Genomic DNA, 20,074 nt, shown 5'->3' on the forward strand with positions numbered 1-20,074 from the left:
GTGGTTGGTTGTGTGTGCGGTACTGGTGACCCTTCTTAGACCATGGCTAACTGGGCTGGGTTCTAACCAAGATCTCCATCGAGATAAAGGAGAAAGAATTCACTTTGATCTATGAACCCTATCTAAGTGGAAAACTGTGTCCAGAGTAGCATTTCAACTCGGAGCTCAGTTCCCTGAATATGTCCTACTTCTCTGTTTGTCAGAAATATACCTGTTCCTTCCTGGTTTATCTGCTCCACAGTTACAAACATCAGAAGTATGGATTTTACTCCTACTAACTGTTTCAATCCTAAGATTCACATTTCAGAAAACGATTCAAAATATATCATCTTAATGACATACAAGCAAGAGATCTTTCTTTTTAGCACATTTCACTGCCCAATCCTATATTACTGGATTGGCCAAAAAGTGTGTTTGGTTTTTTAAGTAAAAATAAAAGACACATTTTTCATTTTCACCAAGAACTTTATTCAACAATGTATTCACCCTTTTCTTCCACTACCTTCTGCCATTTTTCAGGCAACTTCATAATTCCATGTTCCCAAAACTTTTTATCTTTTTGAGCAAAGAACTGTTCCAGGTGCCTTTTACAGTCTTCCAGGGAATTGAAATTTTTTCTATTAAGAGAATTTTGTAAAGTCCTAAATAAATGGAACTCCGAAAGTGCAATGTCTGGTGAATATGGCGGATGAATCACAACTTCCCAGCCAAGCTGTAACAGTTTTTGCCTGGTCATCAAAGAAACATGCAGTCGTGCATTATCCTGATGGAAGATTATGAGTTTTCTGTTGACTAATTCTGGACAGTCTTCGTCGATTGCTGCTTTCAGTTGGTCTAATTGGGATCAGTACTTGTTGGAATTAGTTGTTTGGTTTTCTGGAAGGAGCTCATAATAAAGGACTCCCTTCCAATCCCACCATATACACAACATCACCCTCTTTGGATGAAGACCAGCCTTTGGCATGGTTGGTGGTGGTTCATTTCACTTGCCCCACAATCTCTTCCATTCCACATTATTGTACAGTATCCACTTGCCACTGCCCATCCATTGTTTTAAAAATGGAACGTTTTCATTACGTTTAAGTAGAGAATCGCATGCGGAAATACGGTCAAGAAGGTTTTTTCTGCTTAACTTTCGTGGACCCAAACATCAAAGCGATTCACATAACCAAACTAGTGTAAATGCTTTTCAACGCTTGATTTGGATATTTTGAGTATGTTGGCTATCTCCCGCGTGGTATAACATTGATTGCTCTCAGTTAATGTCTTGATTTGATTGCTATCAACTTCAACTGGTCCACCAGACCATGGAGTATCGTCCAGCGAGAAATCTTTAGCACGAAACTCTGCAAACCACTTTTGACATGTTCAATCAGTCACAGCACCTTCTCCATACACTGCACAACCTTTTTTTTGCATTTCAGCTGGGTTTTTACCTTTCTTGAAATAATAAAGCATAATATGCTGAAAATGTTGCTGTTTTTCTTCCATCTTCAATATTAAAATGGTTACGCAAAAATTCACCAATTTTGGTGTCTTTTTTTAAATGCACGCTGATATGACAGCTGTCACATACAATCTAAAAAAATTATTTCGAATGAAGTTAAATACAACTAAGTGCTACTAGAGCCATTTTATGGAAAAAAACTGAACGAATCTTTTGGCCAACCCGATATAATTTTATGAATCAATTTATAAGTGGCAGGTTTTCTTCACTAGAGCAAAACCTTCATAGGGGCACAAAATAGAAGTTCACTGCATATTTGTTAGAGAATTAAATGAATAAATAAAGTGTGCTAGTCAAAGATGACCAAGACAAAACTAGGAAAAGGCAGTAGCATGAGAAGATAGAATTGAGGATAGTTAAAATTCCTAGCCTCGACCCCTATTAATGTATTTCGAGGTTCTTTTAGAGACCATGATATTTTCACTTCAGCCTGTCCAAGAGGGAAGCCCTTTGCACTCTTCTATTTTTGAGATGGGGAATTTGGCCCAGAGAAGTTCGATGGAAGGAGGAAGTTCACACACTTGTTGTGATAGAACTAGAATAGTAATTTAAGCCTCCTGAATCACCATCTATTGAATCTTCCAAAGTGTGAACTCTATCAAGGTAGGAACTCTGTTTTTTCATCTATGGATTGGTAACTATACTTTTTTTAGGAAAAAATAAAAGTAAAATGAACAAAACTTAGGAGCCTTAATGAGGCAGATATTGCTACCACCCCAGGATGCAGTTGAAGATGCTGTGCTTTAGAAGGATTAAGAAACTTCTCTATAAATAGTAAATGGCAGAACAAGGATTTGAGCCTAATTCTGTCTGAACACAAAATATTGATGAATGTCAGGTCAACATTTATAACTCACATTGTGATACCTTGCTTATCGATATGGTAGATCCTCACATATACTTGGTAACCATTATATTCAGGATCTTTTTATAATTCACACTAGAGCCTAGGAAAACCTTCTCTAATATCTTCTTTGAGTCCAAGGGACTGGGCCTATGGTAACATGAAGAGCATCACCATTTTTATGTTGATGTGTTGAAATACAAGCAGTGGTCGAAGCTCATCCTAGTGACTTGGGTACTTCCAAAAATAAGATAATAACATCCCCAGTAAACACTGAGATAAGCCCATATGAGCTGACTAAACTCCACAATTATCAATTCCAGTTTTGGGTATAGATTAATGTTGTTATCTTGGAAGCAAGGTAATTAGGAAGTGACAGCCTCACGAATATTTTAGTTCCAGTTTATTATAAAAGATTCCTAATTTTGCATGGTCTTGACAAAGGGTACAACCTGAAACTCTCAATGAGAAGAGGTAATACCCCTGTTAACTTCAGTCATCAGTTGGCCATGATATACTTCTTGTCCTGGTGATATCAAAAATATGTGTTTTCTCTCTCCTGCATCATTTGAATCAACATTCATATATACTATTTTCTCTCAGGCTAAAATACCCCTTATTTTGATTCAATTTCCTTCTTCAGTTTCCATCTATGAATGATGCTCCATGTTCAATTGTTAGCTGAAACATAACTCACTATCTTTAAAGCGATGTTATCTCAAACAGAATTTTTTCTCAGGTTCTTATCAAAATATCTTTTTAATCTGTAACTTTCAATGAATCCATCAGAAAACAGCTAAATGCATGTATTACAAACTTACACTAAAATGTTCTTAAAGTAAGCACACACCCCCAAATTCTATGAGCCTTTCTTGTACTTTACCTCAATACCTATAGATGGAATCAAGAAAGATAGACCCAGTGTAATGTGTAGCATTTGTGTTCATACCTAATTTACTCATGTACATTAATTCAGACATTTCTCTTGAATATGATCCAGCAGCGGAAACATGTTTCAGTATTTAATCCTTCTGTATGGTCTGCTCTAAGTAGGAAAGTCTATGAAGGCCTGTGATTATAAGCTGCATATACAAAGACTCATATTACATCAAACATTTTCTAATCATTATATCAAATCTTACAGCTAATTAAGATTATATTAATATATTAATATATATTATTTTAAATTAATATTATATACATTGTATGCAGAGAATCAGAAAAACCTGATGAGAAAATAAAAACATTTAAATTGCCTTAAGATATCCTTTATCCTTGACTCCTAATAGTCAATTATTATATTCAATATATATAACGAATTGAAGATGTATTTTTTTAGAGTTACTCAATAAAGTTAAATGTCAATGAAATGTGTCTACAACAGGAAATATTTCTTTATTTCTTCACTAGGATATGTTTATTTAATAATTAAAGTAAATAAACTGAATGTCTCAAGTACCTTTTCCAGACCTTCTTCCTTGAGGCTGATCACATCCAAATCAAAATCTGTTCGTAAGCCATTCGTTTTGTTGAAAGTTATTCTGCCTGTGAGGCCTTCCCAATGTGCCTATGGGGAAAACAAACAAACAAACAAAAATCATAAATTAGTAAAGGATGAGAAGATAAAACAATTTTGTACAAAATGTTTTATCTTTTGTTACTTCTCATAAATTTACATTGCTATACATTTTTATTCTCTTCTGAACTTTGAAGGATGTTTTTTCTAAATATGATATCCTAGTCTCAGTAAAAATTTATTGTAAATTTTTCATTTTAAATAATGCATTTTCCAGGTATAAGTTTCCTTTTTTTATTCTCTTCTGAACTTTGAAGGATGTTTTTTCTAAATATGATATCCTAGTCTCAGTAAAAATTTATTGTAAATTTTTCATTTTAAATAATGCATTTTCCAGGTATAACTATCCTTTACGAAAAATTTGTGGCTTATGTTTTAAATAGCAAACCTCTTTTAGCAAAGTGAGAAGAGTTTGGTCACTTATAATATTTATGAGATAGTGACTATCTCGCTGGAGATTACAAATAGAACTACTATTATAAAATACCACTCCTAACACTAAACTAATATAAAGTAAACATTTTATTACAATGAAGGAAACTGAATCTAGGAAAAATTATGCTATACTGCTTCAATTATACATTTTCCACTTAGAATAATTAACTTATTACTTTATTTTTCTTTGTGTGAGGCTGGGAGAAATGTATCAAAATTATTTCACATCAAACTATACTTCCTGTAGAAGGCTCTCTCCAGGTAGAAGGGGATGGGAATATAATAATCTAGCTACACAATGGGTTCATCCCTCAAAGGTGAGCAAATAATGAGTTTTTTTTTTTAATATAAAAAGATTTCCCATTCTGCTGGTTATATAGCCCCAATTACATGTTTTATATTATTTGTCATTTGCAAGTAGCTTGGGAAAATAGTTACATATGAAAATTTAAAATAATGTAACATATACTCACAACTATGTTTGAAAGAATATATACTGAGACTCAAAAGAAGTAAAGCCCAGTAGATAAAGGGTAACATTTCAATAAGGATTACAGATGGATATCATTATTACTACATTTCTTAGGCTCCATGTGCTTCTTGGATACTTATGTGTAGGGATTCTAAAATAGATTTAGGCTAATAAATTACAAATAAAATAGAAAAAAAAAACTATAATATATATCTCTATGCATATTGCAACAGGTCATCACTGAGTTTACTATGTTAACAGGTCTCCAGTAAGGAAGAAAAAAATTTTATTAACTGAACTTCGTCCAAAGAAAATAATTGCAGGCAGTTAACAAAAATCCGTATTTAGTATAAAAATAAGCAATGGGATCAAGAAGTACAGAAGCAGAAGTGCAGAACAGTAAAACAAATCTGGGTTAAAGACAGCACAGGGAAATGTACATCAGGTGAAACTGTGCAACTAATAAATCCAATCACAAATTCAATTCTGAACTTTCCAGCAACCAAAGCAAAGAAGAAAATGTGATGAACTGTAACATACAGGATCCATAATTTAAGACACACCAATTGCCCAGGAGAAACTCAGCTTTTCCTGGTACTGAGACCTGACAGAAACGTCTCTTTTCGGTCCTCATAAGAGTGACCTTGTGTGATTTAGTGCAGCGGTCTCCAACCTTTTTAGCACCAGGGACTGGTTTCATGGAAGACAATTTTTCCATGCATGGGGGCGGGGAATGGTTCAGGCGGTAATGCGAGCGATGGGGAGTGATGGGGAGCGATGGGGAGCGGCAGAGGAAGCTTTGCTCGCTCACCCCCTGCTCACCTCCTGCTGTGTGGCCTGCTTCCTAACAGGTAGTAGACCGGTACCGGTCCATAGCCCGGGGGTTGTGGACCCCTGATTTAGTGGACAAGATCCTCAATAACACCCTACAATAAATACAATAGCGAGTTTCATACAACAGCTTCTTACAGGGTTGTTTGACGCTTTTCAGTTGTCAAGTGCTGCATTCAGAAAAAGCTCTTCTTCAACTAGCCAAACCAGGGTGCTATGTTTGCAGCCCTGTGATGCTTAGTTTTTTACACCAGAAGTAAATATAGAATGTGGAGTAAGAAAAGAACTGCATACTGCTCTAGGAGCATCATTTCACCTATCTGAGAGTTCAATAACAATCAGACAAGGAAAATTCATGGACATTCTTTGCCAAGGACCTGATGATTCCTAATTATGATTCTATTTGCACTTTTATTTTCATGATGAGTAATTTATTATACGATGAGCTGATGATTTCTTTCAAGCCATTAACGAAAAATTTTATATGGTAATAACAGCTGTGACTTTTCATAGCAGAGATTAAATTTTCATAGTTAAACTTTCATATAAAAACACCTAAATCAACTATACTTAATAAAAAAATTTTTTTTAAATTAAAAAATCTCCTGTTGTAATCAAATAAAAAGTATCCTTAGCTGACAAAGGAATTTCCTTCATGAGAGGAAGAATGGGAAGAATATGTGTGTATGAAGTGAGTGTGTATGTTTGTGTGTGATCTTTAAGAGTTTTCTTTTTTTTTTTTTTTTCTCACTATGGGCATGCTTGGTCTAAAACTATAACAGACATAATTAGAAATGATACATGGCCATAAAAATGGTTGTATTATGCAACATGAAGTAAACTTTGCACTTTCATGAATCCATATATTTTGTTTTATGTTAACTCTAATACAATTAAAATAACTAGACGTTATACTTAGGAACCACAACTCTAAAAAACAATTCTTGAAAACTTACCAATTGGGTGTAATTTAGTGTAGTGCAAAGGGCATTCATGTTAAAAATTCTTTGCATATCATGTGGCCTATGATACAAACATTCTTCAAACATCTATGTTTCCACATAAATGAAAAGTAACATATATAAAGATTCAGAAAGGTGAAAACTAACAATGTCTTAAATCATAGGTCACTGATTTTCATCTGTTCACACAATCACAGATATTTTGTAGGAAATCCATTTATTTATCATGTAATTTTTCCCTTCCATATTATTTAGTAAAAATGTTAATTTTGCTTATATGGGGAGAGGTAGAAAGTTTAATTTAAGATATAAAAGTAAAAGGTCACCTGTTAGGAAAAGTGCAATAATCTCAATTCATTCAGCTTGAGGACACGCGAGACAGGACAGATGTGCTTCTCCTGACTCACCTCTTTAATTAGGCTCATGAAGCGGGTCCCAAAGCGCCAGGGTTTGTGTCGATTGCACTGTAAGGAGCTGACTGTCATCTGGGGAAACTGCTGGACGCCCACAGACACCACGTGCACAGCATCATACATGAGAGCAGCATCCGTCTGAAAGCCGAGAGGAAAGGAAATGTGGCATCAATACAACATGGGAGACCCATGATAGGTGGTTTAGAAGTGGAGAGAAAGAAGGGGTGAGAGAAAGAAATACCCAGTTTTTCCTCACGTAAGGGAGAAAACAGTATCTCCACATGCTGTGGTTCTCTTAAATAAGATATTGTGATCAAACTACTTCATGGGCTCCATTAGAACATCTGACCTACCCTCCCTTTCCTGAAGTGATAACCCAATTTCATATCATCCTAGTATCTCTGCTTAAGTAGGAAATGTGTGCAGACATGCATTATTTCATTTTTTGTCACACCCTCTGTCTCTATCTTACTCTGTTCTACCGCGTGCGTGAGCGTGCGCGCGCACACACACAAGGAATGCCAATGTGAACATTTTGAATGGTTACATAAATTACATATTATATATAAAAGTAAATAAGTAAATAATTTCCTTGCATACAAAGAAAAAAGAAATTTGAAGAGATTCCCTTAAAAAGTTTAAAGATATAAACCCTAATTTTTTCTGCAATTCAGCTTTTCAAAAGGTTCAGTCTCAGAAATGATGCTAGAGTGTTGAATCTCAATACGTGTTAATCCCTTTTCAAGAAACTAAGCTTAATCCCCTGTACTGTCTTCTTTTCCCCAAATTTCCATATGAATAAAAATTCATTTTGGCTTCTCAAGTAAGACGAATATGAATTCTACTGTGTTTGCACCTGCACAAATGACTGACCACTTTAGAGGTGGATGATAAAAAATAAAATGTTTATAAGTCATAACAAACCAGAGGCTCAGTGACTGTCAAGTGCTGTGTTAAATGGACCCTCACATTGTGTTTGACGGACCGATGCCAGGCTCACTACCTACAGAAGAGAGCCACTGACAATGCGGGCAGCAAGGAACTTTGGGCCATCTGCTTGGCATGGTTTGGAATAAAAGCATATATTTCCTCTTCTCATTCACACAATTAGTGAGCTGTGAAATGAATTCCAAAATGAATAGGAACCCTGTAGATTAATAGCGTTTGCCACAATACAATACAAAATGAGTACACACAGTAGCTTTCATGCAAATATATCCTCAGGAACTTAACCACATAAAATGGAAGGCAGCTAAACAGCACAATGCAGTGACAGAACATAATAATAATACCATTTTATAGTTCATAAATCTTTAGGGAATAGAGCTCAGATTCATAACCTTCATTTGGTAAATACCAGCTGACTACTTTCACACACTCTGATGGCAGCACAGTGAAAATTAGAGTAGTGGAGTTGATACAGGCACATAGCACGAGCCTGAGGATTAGACTGATATTTGTCTTTGGCCTGAGTTAACACTCAGAGGACATATTTCATATACCACATGGATGGTTATAAAAAAAAGTTACCAAGATATGAAAGACACATTTGATTTTAAAATAAAATGAATTTTTAAAAAATCACTGTCAACAAATGTATAGAGATATGAACACTTTCAGATACTACTAAAGGGAAGATAAGGGGCAATTTTGCAGATTGCACCACAAGGGAGTTTTTGAAATATCCATGTTCTTTTTCACCTAGTAATTTCTCTTTCTGGAATTTGCCCTGAGAAAAATCAAAGATAAGAACAAAAGCTACATACATTATTTATTTAAAAAAATAAAAAAGAGTGGAAATCTACTGAATGTTCAAAATAAGGAAACACAATAAAATCACAATGATATTTCACATAAACATTAAAAATCATGTTTTGAAAAATAATCATTCAGATGAGAAATTGCAAGTGGTAAAATGCTAACTGCAAAAATAGCTTATACAGAACTGTATTTCTAGCATAAACCATTATATACATCTTTATGAGTACTTAATATATACTATTCAACTTATTTAATTCTCACAATAATGGTTTAATAAAAACACTGATATTGTTCCCACTTTACAAATGACGAAACCAAGGTTGAGAGAAGTTAAGTAACTGAACAAAGTCACACAGGTAAGAAGCGGAGAGGTCCAGATTCAAACAGCCTCACTGCTCACAGCAAGTATTCTTAAACATCATACTGCATGTTATATGAACAGCAACCAAAAAAAATTGAAGGGAAGAAAATACACTAAAATGATACTAATAATTACTCTTGGAAGATAGTAGTGAGTAGAATTTATATTTTTTCCTTTTTCTTTACTTTTTGCATTTTTTTAAGATGGAAGTTTACTAAACACCATTGCAATTATTCCCAAGATGAAAATTTTGATCTACTGTCACAAAATAACTAAAAGAACACAAACTATGATATTACTACTATCCTGCCATGACTTACTGACTTATATGAAAATCCTAGAATAGTAACCTTATCTAAAATGACAATGCTAGGAAAGAATTTTGCTTAATTAAAAATTTGAAAATCATTTTTGGTACATAGTTTTAGCTTCTGGATCAGAGGATATACTAGATGATAATAAAACTATTTAAGATCTGTGATTTTAAACATAATTATAAAAGGAAGACAATATTTATTAAACTATAAGATAAACACTAGAGAAAAAAATTATAATTAAAAAGTTGTTGATCAAATTTCTTCTTGAATTTCCAGTTTAAAAATATGTTAATTTATTATAAAGCAATAAATAGAACTTCTGAAACTACTCTCTCTGATATTTTCATCTGCTTAGGGTGCTCTTTTTGACCTACTTTTAGACTAGTTGTTTTATGTGATAATATGGAGTTGTTTTCCATTTAAACTTGATATCCTATCAGACTTTCCTTTACTGTATTCTTTGCAAAACTGTACATATGTAAATTCTTTCAACTTTGGAAAGTTTTGAGAAAACTCCAGCTTATCAAAAGTGGTTTTCTTATTTTCACGAGAATGTATAAGCTTGAAATTTTTCCTTAATTTAGTAATATTACTAGTTAACATTTGTTCAGTATTTATTATGTGTGAGGCACTTTCCTATCATTTCCTTTTGTTCAGTATTTACTATGTGTGAGGCACTTTCCTTAAATCATTTCCTTTAATTCTCATAACCATCATGCAGTTGGAAATTCACTGGGTCTGTATAAAATAGGAAACTGAAGCAGAGAACAGTTAAGTAACTGGTCTAAAAATCATAGCATATAGAGGTGGAGCTGGATTTGACTCAAGAAAATCTATCCAGAATTTACATACTTCTCTCTAGTTTCTTGCTCAGTGCTCTATATTTAATAAAGCAAAACAGTTTAAATTATTTTAAAGTTATAAAATATAAGAAATATCAATAAGTACTTGAATACATTAATCTATATAATTTCTTAATAAGCAGTAAATATTTACATAATGAAAATGTACTATGAAGTAAGGGAAAGTATAGATGTGGAGAACTGGTAAATATAAATTCACAAAAAAAGAAATACACTGATGTATGAGATTAAGTCTATAATAGGTTAGTCAGAAAGTTAGTAACATTAACCAGGGACAAGGTCATGAAAGAAGTAGATTTATTCTATACAGTTGTTGCTCATTAGGTTTACAAAAGGCAAAGGTACTAGAGTATCTTTCAAGATCAGGCTTAAGGGGCATCTTTACTCCCAACTCTAAATTGTAGAGTTTGATTGAGCTGCTCTTGCTAAGTCCTCTACCCTCTCATTTTGACTCTATAATACTTTGCCTTGACTCTTCTCTCAATGGAAAAATACGAGGAAAGAAGGGAGGAGTAGAACAGAAGAGGAGAAAAGTAGAGGAGACACACAGGTTAATTACTTTGTCATCGTTTTTATATTATCATTACTGTCAAGTTGCATTGCATGCTTACTCTATGCCACACTGTGTCCATTTCTCTATATGCATTTCACAAAGACCCTATGTTTCAGGTGATATTACTCTTATCATTTAGAGAGGAGAAAACTGAGGCTTAGCAAGGTTGAAGTAATCTTCTCAAGGTCTCATCACCTTGAGAGACAAGACTTAGAAAACAAGACTCAGGCAAAGCTTAGCTCTTAGAACTACCATCCAAACTACCATAATAAGACTCTGGCAGAAATAAGACTCAGGAACAAGCCTTAAAAACACGATTCAGACAAGGTCTAATTCTTAGAACCACCATCCTAACTACCATAACCAACTATCTCCCCTAAACCATATTCCCACTGAAACTATGACAGGCAATGGAGGGGAAACTGATGGCAGCAGATCTCATATTTTTGGAGGTTCTGCTGAATACCAGACAATTATGTCCCATAGACAGTATATCTCTGAGCTGAGATTCAAATAAAAGTTCATTTGTCTTCCAAGTCAAATTTTGTTCCTTGTACATAATAGCTACCTCTAAAAAAACTTCAGAGGTAAGCATAACTGTATTTTAACCAACTAAATTAAAATGGAGTATGTGTACAATTTGATTATTAAAATCCATAGGAGGGGGTTAGATAAAGTTGTAGTCATTCAGATCCTAAACTACAAAGACAAAATCTAGGCAGAGAGAAAAAATAAATCAGCAAGGAAGACAAAACAATCCATCCTATTTTCTCTCTTTCAAGTATAATTACTCACATATATAAATAGATCACACTTACTGGAAAGCTAGAATATGTGCTCACCCTGAGAATACAGACCAGAAGGAAGCACAGTCTAGGTAGGTACAGACAGAGTCAAGTGCAGCCCTCCATGTTTCACTACTAGGTCAAGCATCTATCAATAGCAATACGAGCCCCGTTGAGAGCCCATCTCAGACTAGACTGGAGTTGAACTTTATTTTTCTTTCCAAAATAAGTTAGTTAACCTACAAAGAATGTCTGTCAGCCAAAAACTTGTTTTGCAAACCTTTAAAACTGTGCAATACAGTCCTACACATTTCAGTAAAACAACAATGATCTTTTTAAACGGATGGTTTGAAAAGATCACAAGAAGTGCCTTCTCATACATTTTAAATATACATTAACCATCTCCCTAACTTATTGCTGGGTTTATCTCATATCTAGTTTAATTACTTTTAGTCATGGAGTGTGCAACGTGGATGCAGGTGGAAGAGTGACGACTGCTAATTTCTGTGGTTGAGCTATTGCCACAGAAATTGGTTTAGTCACCCAGTGCTATTTCATCTACCTCAAGTAACCTCAAGTCTGATGAGACTTCAAAGTATTGAAAGAACACTGAAATATAAGTATGCTTACATTTCTTTTATGCTCTGAAAAAGTCCACTGCATATTTTTAAATAATTGAAGAATCAGGGAGATTAGATGCTCTCAAAAGTTTCAGATGATAAAGTTTACCATTGCTAAATATTTCTGATTTGGGATGTATGATTGAAACATTTCCAAATATATAAAAACAGGAATAATAATGGATACTGTGACTAGTTAAAATATTTCTATGTACTTAGATTTCATTTACAGAAGATTCTGGTACTAAGCAGTAAATTACCAAGCATGTCCATATGGAGTGCACATGTTATTTCAGTTTCTGATCACTATAATCATCATCATTAAACATCTTTTTTGTAAAGTTCTGGGATAGATGTTCTAGGAGTCATAAAAAATTAAAACATAGCCTTTATCCGCATGAAGGACGAAACAGTTAGAAATGAACAATTTTGAACTACATATGATCATAGAAGGGAACATCGCTACATAAAATCTCTCTGATACTCTAAAGACTTCTCTTTGCAAAAAGCTATCAAAGGTAGGACTTCCTTGGTGGCACAGTGGTTAAGAATCCGCCTGCCAACGCAGGGGACAAGGGTTAGATCCCTGGTCCAGGAAGATCGAACGTGCTGCGGAGCACCTAAGCCCGTGTGCCACAACTACTGAGCCTGTGCTCTAGAGCCCGCAAGCCACAACTACTGAGCCCGCGAGCCACAACTACTGAAGCCCGCGTGCCTAGAGTCCATGCTCTGCAACAAGAGAAGTCACTGCAGTGACGAGCCCGTGCACCACAACGAAGAGTAGCCCCCGCTCACTGCAACTAGAGAAAGCCTGCACGCAGCAACAAAGACCCAATGCAGCCAAAAAAAAAAAAAAAGAATAAATTTTAAAAAAATAGAGAATTTAAAAACAAAAAAAGCTATCAAAGGTATTTATCTTTCTTCCCAATGGGGAGGCAGTCTTTTGGAATATTCCATTCCCCAGGTAACATGGCTTTTGGGTACCCCATTGAGTTTTGCCTGGGAGAACTTGGAACACAGCCTTTTCCCATTTATCTTCTCTATTATGCCAGCAGAGTTACATTTATGACAATGTCATTCTGCTGAAGCACTTTTTGCATATTTGGGCTCTTGACCTGGGCTCCAAACACACCCAATATTGTATTTAATAATTTACATTTAAATGTAACTAAACTTAAGAGTGATGTGATATATGATCATATCTTGATTATAGTGATGGTTATATGGGTGTATACTTAGGTCAAACCCTATCAAATTGTACAATTTAAATATGGGAAGTACAATACATCAATTTTACTCCAACACAGCTATTAAAAAAAAACTGATCATGCATTTTCTGGGAAGATGGTTCATAGATTTCATTTTATTCTATAAGTATCTAGAATCCTCACAAACTAAGCGTCACTGATCTGTATCTTCTTTCCTCCTTGAACATTCTACTTTTAATAAAACTATTTACGCTTTCTCATTTTTTATCTTCCTTTCTTGATACAAGCATCTTTTGGATAATAACCATACCTATCTTTGTAATACCATGCACAGTATCCCATAGATTGACTTGCCCATAGTAAGTGTATAAAAGCATTTTTCAATAAATTGATGAATTCAACCAAGAAGTTCATTTAAACTGTAAAAGAAATAGGTATTAGGAAGCTCTGAATAACAATCACACTTTGCCATCTAGCTAGAATGTATTCCCTCCCAGAGGTACAGTGAACCAAATCTGCCAGTAGCTCAGACCTGGGAGGAATGTGAGTGCAGCCTCTGTCCTGTTTCTAAATGAATTTATAGTAACAGTTCCATGAACACATTTATCTTCCCATTAAATAAGTGCAGGCAGGTCTCCTTTGAGATCAGAATGCTAGCTGGCAGGTGGCAGATCCATTCTGGAACTCCTACGTCTCAGATTTTGCTCATTTCTGTATTCCCATCTGAAGTATAGTGCATAGCACAGAGAGCAGCATGGTCTAATACGTGGAGTTTAAGTTTATGAATCCTGGCTCTTTCATTGACTTGATCTTTTTTTAAATTAATTTTTATTGGAGTATGGTTGCTTTACAATGTTGTGTTAGTCTCTACTGCACAACAAAATGAATCAGCCCATTGACTAGATCTTTTATCTAAAACAAATAATAAAAAAAATTTAAATCCCCATTTGCCTTGTTTCTTCATTTTATAATTGAAAATGAAAAATGATGATCTGCCATATCTTTTCCTTGTTGGAAATACCACTTTTATAAACCAGATAGTTCCAAGAGAAAAACAATTAATATTGATTCTTCGATTAGAAGACATGAATATTAAGGCTGGTGGGGAAAAGGCTGGATTCTGACCTCTGGAGCTCCCTCGCACAATCAGCACAAGCACAAATGGGACAGAGGATCATCCACCACTCCGAACCGAGCAAGGGTGAGGGTCACACATGGAAGGCAGGCTGGGGTTCGCTCATTCAGCTGGCACACTGCAGCCAGCACTCTGCCCAGCACGGAGCAGGTGCACAGTGGCTGCTAACGAAACTGAGGGATTGAAGAAGAAATGCCCTCAGACCCAGTCGGCAGCCAATTGTCAGAGACAATTCTCCCAGTTACACTGCAGCTGCCATTATGCTTACTGTGTTGCCGGCTCTTTGTACTGCTCTGAAACGGAGTTCTTTACCAGCAGCTGCGTGGACTACACAGACTGCATGAGATAATACATTAAAGCAGTTTGCACAATCCCTGGCTCGTGGTGCATAGGCAGGTGTTAGATGATGATGATGATGATCACCAGAAGAGTGGTAATCTTGTCAAGATGGATACTATCCAAAACAAGGGACCAGTTTAGAAAGTATAATGTTTCAACCCTTCTGCACCCACTGTTAGCCTAAATAAGGGAACAGGCTTCGTGCTGTTCAAGAAAGCAGATCAAATTCTGGAAGGAGAAGGAGCAGGAAGGAAATTATCCTACAACAACAACTTGATCCCTGTAAAATGTGGTGTGTACACAATGCCACAATTCAGTGCTCAAAAAAAAAAAAAAGTTACTGAATACACACACGTTATCTGACAAGTTTAGAATTTAAATATAAGTGGTAAAATATTACAGTATCTTGCATTTTGTTACTAGACGAAGGACTGCTGTTGGACAGATAACAACCTACCAGCAATGTGAACCTGGACAAATCTGCCTTGTAGTTTTTTCTAGTCTTCAGTTTCTTCATCTGTAAAAGGAGGGGCTAGAACCAGGTGGACATTTGCATTCCTAGAAAATCACCTTTCGTTATATTGGCCTTTGTAATACAATCAAACTCCTAATTTATCCATCTCCTCCCCATAATGCTCTATGTTTTGTGCACTTTTGCAATAAACTTTGTACCAACATTTCATACAAATTTATAAATAAGGGAAATCAAAGTTTACTTTTCATCAGCCATTGTCTGCATTCAGAATCTACCCAATTCCTACTTGGTCCAATAAAATCTGCCAATACCTGTATTATATTTTCTTTGTTGTTTCAACTTCACTGTTAAACTTCTCACACACATTAAAACCCACCCTGGCTTCCTGATACTCTGTAGAGAAAAACTAAAAGCCTTTCTCTCTTATCCAAAGTCATTTACTAATATCCCAGGATTTTATCATCTTTTGTCCCTCTTACAGAGTTAGGATAATAATATGCCTGTATTTCATGGTTTTTAACTAATCAGAGTGATTCCTGTATTGCAGATTAGTTGAATAAAAGGAGATTCCAGAAACTGCATGGCGAAAGACCTTTAAAATCCTTTAAAGGAATTCCTTTGAAAGGAATATGGAATTTTGTACCTACCTGTATGGTATTTAGTACCCATGAGAGCTAAAAGGAAGAAGAGCTTAAAGGAAAGATAAAGAAAGGAGAAGGGAAAAGAATAGAATGGGTTCAGCCTCACAGTCAAATTGATGAGTTAGGAAGAAAATTCAAGTTAAGCAATGCTTTGAAGATTAAGCGAAGGAAACAGTATCAGACGATAGTGTTGCTGGGATTCAGAAAAGAAATGGCCAGGGCCAGGATTAACGCGATGAGTAATTAATGGATCTGTTTGTTTGGTGTTCCTGTAAATTTGTGAATTTGAATAAGTCTCTATGTCTCTTCAAACCAATACTCTCTGTCTTAAGCTAAAAGCTACCAAAAAAATTGTGGCAGCAATTTCACCTATTTTGAACAGGCAGTCTAAATGTTCATTTTGAGAGTAAGAGTTTTCATTGGCTCTTTATGTTTATATTATACAATTTTGGGCTTTCAATCTTGCAAGAACTCTTGCTGGATGCCATTTTCTTTAACAACAGTCAACAAGATAATTTTACAAAACAGCATTATTTCTCTGCAAGCTTTTAGATCTTTATAAGATATGAAATTTAGTCCATGGAGTGTTAATGTTAGAATTGTGAAAGCTTTAGGAGATGAATATTTTGCATTCTTTCCAAGAATTATATATATTCATCGTGAATATTTTCTATATAATTTTCTTTCTTTCCTATATATATCTTTAAAATGCACCATTTCCCAAGCAGAAAATCCTATATCCTATTTGTTTTTACTGCCACCGTCTAAACTACTTTAAACATTTATACACAAATTCCAAGATGTTTAGATGTTTCTCAAACACCATGTAGAGAAACTCTTCACTTTTTAAATATAAATGATTAAGGAACAGCTGTGAAGCAGTTAAGACAATGCCAACAGGTTTTCAATTAAAAGTTTCATTTAACTAATGTAATTATTCTTACCTAATTAAATTTTTCCACTAAAATCAGTCCATTGAGTTATCTCATTCTCTTTTAAAATGTTCCATGAAGCTCTTACTAGCATCCATGAACCACACTGTATTGATGGGATTGTTAATGAACTCTCTAGCAACAATGCGCTGGCCTTAATAATTTAGGTCCTGTTAAATTGTGTCTGCTTTTTACTACATTTGGAACTGCTATTGATCTAGAGAAAAGTCAATATCAAGGGGAAGTATTCTCTGCACTTCCAGCTGGTGTCCAATACATCCAATTATCCTGATATTTGGAGCTCAAATTAGCTTCTTGCATTAAAAATTTATGTTCATCAATATTGTTCATATTTACTTTTTTTCAATGTAATGAATTAAAATTGATTTTTTTATGTTGTTAACAGACTGATTCTTTCTAATTTGAAATCTAGGAATATGCAAACCAAAATTACACCAGAAATTTGGGTTCATGTAAATACGAATTCCAAATGCCTATAAAAATTGAAAACCCGATACTTCATATATTATTTACCCAAACCAAAAATTAAATTATATTAAAGATCTATTTTAAGCATGATTTGAAGAATAATGTAGAAATTGATATAGATATTTCTGGACAAATAAAACAATAGATATGCAAACAAATCATATTAATATGTGTCCTTAACAACTTTTTATGCACTTATTGTGTGTTTAGCTTTTTATATTGTGCTCTATATACAAAATTGTAATAGTAACTTCTCATAGAAATGTGAAAAAGTAAAAGTTTCACAGACATCTAATGGGACTTAGAGATTTAGCTTTGTAATTTATTAGTCATGTTATCTACTGTAAGTCATGTTATCTTTCTTAGCTTCATTTTTCTCATCTTTAAAATAAGTAGAATAATAATGCATCTCACGTTGTAAGGATCAAATTAGATAAATTTAGAAAAATGAGGGCTATAAAGCTCTTTAAATGTCATAATTATAGAGTGGAGTAACTGAGAATCTCAAGTATGTTAGCACCAGTAATATCAATTTAGATGAGGAAGTGGTCTTTGAGGAAAAAAATAAGAATTGATTTGCATATTCACATTTGTACCTTAGATCTTAACTTGAAGATTCCCTGTCCCTTCACTACTTTAATTAACCTGGTTATTTCCTACTTTGAAAATACATTGATTTAACTAATTATTGTTTTATTGCCATGAGGAAATGCCTTTGCTTGCTGACTCTTGGGTCTCTTGAATATCCCTTTTCTCATATGAACATATGCTTTCACAATTATCTTTTTTTTCATTTGTCTCTAAGTAGAACTTTACAGTTTGATTCATTCATTCAATGTTTATAAATATTATTGTGTTATTGACATCAAATACAATTATGAGTTTGGGCAATAAGACTGGGAAGTCAAAAATGATTTAGACAAACAAGTAAATCAACATTCTTAATATAATGCCACATGCTGGGTAATGGGGAGGTATCTAATTTTGTCTGGAGTAGTGCCTATCTATTGATATGTTAGAAAGTAGGTATTGTTTGAAAGATTTTCCTATTAGCACCTATATCTTCAAAAGGCAAAAGGAGTGGAAAAAAGCTAAGAAAACAAAAGTTGGAAAGAATAGTGGGGTCGAGGGAAAAGGTCAAACCAGAATTCTCACTGTTTTTTTTTTTTAAAGATTATACTTTGTTTGTATCCTGAGATTCCTAACATCTCCTTTAAATACAGTTAGAATAGGCTTGTTCTTTAATGAAATAGATATTAAAGGATTCTCCTAAAGTTGAGTCTTTATATGTCATTTCATCTTATAACGGATCTAAATGGGACACTAAAAGAGTAGAACATGGAATTCAGAAGACCAAGAATATGATCTGATTAAATCGTGTAACATCTTTGATGGGACGCTATTGTTTTGTCTCCTCAGCCATCTCTTCCTATTAGAGCAGAACCCTTTTCCTTCCCATCTATTCCCTGACCCAATCTCCTAGCTCCAGGTGTTATAGGCCTGATAACAACCACTGCTTCAGGCATGGCCAAGTGACACAAGCTTGGCTTATCAGTTAAATCCAGGCCTTTTGAGGGAGCCATTGGGAAAGAAGCACATTCCTTCTCAGGAAGTTCTGTATCAGCGGATATAAACCTTGATGGCACCTCTGTACCTCTGTCTGAGAAAGGAGCCATACAAATGAAAAAGGAGGTGAGGGACAGAGAAGAACCTGTTTGTGACTTTATGACCTGGATCCAGTAGGATCCAAATGTATCTGAAGACAGATCATGTACTTTACAAGCTAGAGAACCATTGTGCTTTCTTTTTGCTATTAACTAATTTTAAGGGAATTTTAGACAACTGGAATTGAAAAAATCTTGACTAATGCAGGTTTAGGCTTTGGTTTCCTCAAGCCAAAATGAGATTACTACTTCTATCTACTCACAGAATTAGAATATATCAATACATTTAGAAAAACAGGAAGATATATGTAAAAGCAGACTGTATGTAATTATATACATGAAAATACTAGAAAATATAATAATCACATTAAATACATTCACCAAATGTATAATTATTGTCTTCTAATCATTCATTCTTTATTCTTTGTAGAAAAATATTCAATATAGTAGGGAATTTGGGGGTAACTACTAAGATATCTCTATAGTATTGTGAATTGGTTACACTTATAAAAGTACAAAATGGGGCAACTGTAAGATGTATACACTCTGCCTGCCAAAATACACAGATCAAAAATTTGTCTGAATCAACACTACCCTTCCTACTGTGAATTATACAGATTCAGGGGCAATCAGAATGTGAACTGAAGCAAAAAACTTTAATGGTACACTGCTGAGAACATTAAGAAAGAAATCATAGAGGACTCCAAAAACAAATGCAAACTAACCCTCTGCAATGCCCTTTTAATCAGTAGGTTAATAGACTGACATCAAAATTGGAAATGACCGATTAAGCTGTATCAGTTAACTCTTAACATTTCCACTTTTGAGTTTTATACTTGATGAAACAAATTATAAATCACAAACCAAGACATAAAAGACTTTCATTACAAT

The 20,074-nt window shown here is 34.5% G+C and overlaps 1 protein-coding gene across 5 annotated transcripts in view; it reads right to left on the minus strand.

Annotated features, from left to right (window-relative positions):
* GRIK2 (glutamate ionotropic receptor kainate type subunit 2) overlaps positions 1-20,074 on the minus strand; it is a 645,523-nt gene that overhangs the window by 230,689 nt on the left and 394,760 nt on the right. For all 5 annotated transcript variants that reach the window (XM_061207627.1, XM_061207628.1, XM_061207630.1 and 2 more), the window contains exons 7-8: positions 7,035-7,178; positions 3,811-3,918 (exon numbers count right to left, since the gene is read on the minus strand). In XM_061207627.1, the coding sequence (XP_061063610.1) occupies positions 3,811-3,918; positions 7,035-7,178 (252 nt within the window). The remainder of the gene's footprint in view (positions 1-3,810; positions 3,919-7,034; positions 7,179-20,074) is intronic.

This window comes from Eubalaena glacialis, chromosome 12, assembly GCF_028564815.1.
Source record: "Eubalaena glacialis isolate mEubGla1 chromosome 12, mEubGla1.1.hap2.+ XY, whole genome shotgun sequence".
Classification (NCBI taxonomy): Eukaryota; Metazoa; Chordata; class Mammalia; order Artiodactyla; family Balaenidae; genus Eubalaena; species Eubalaena glacialis.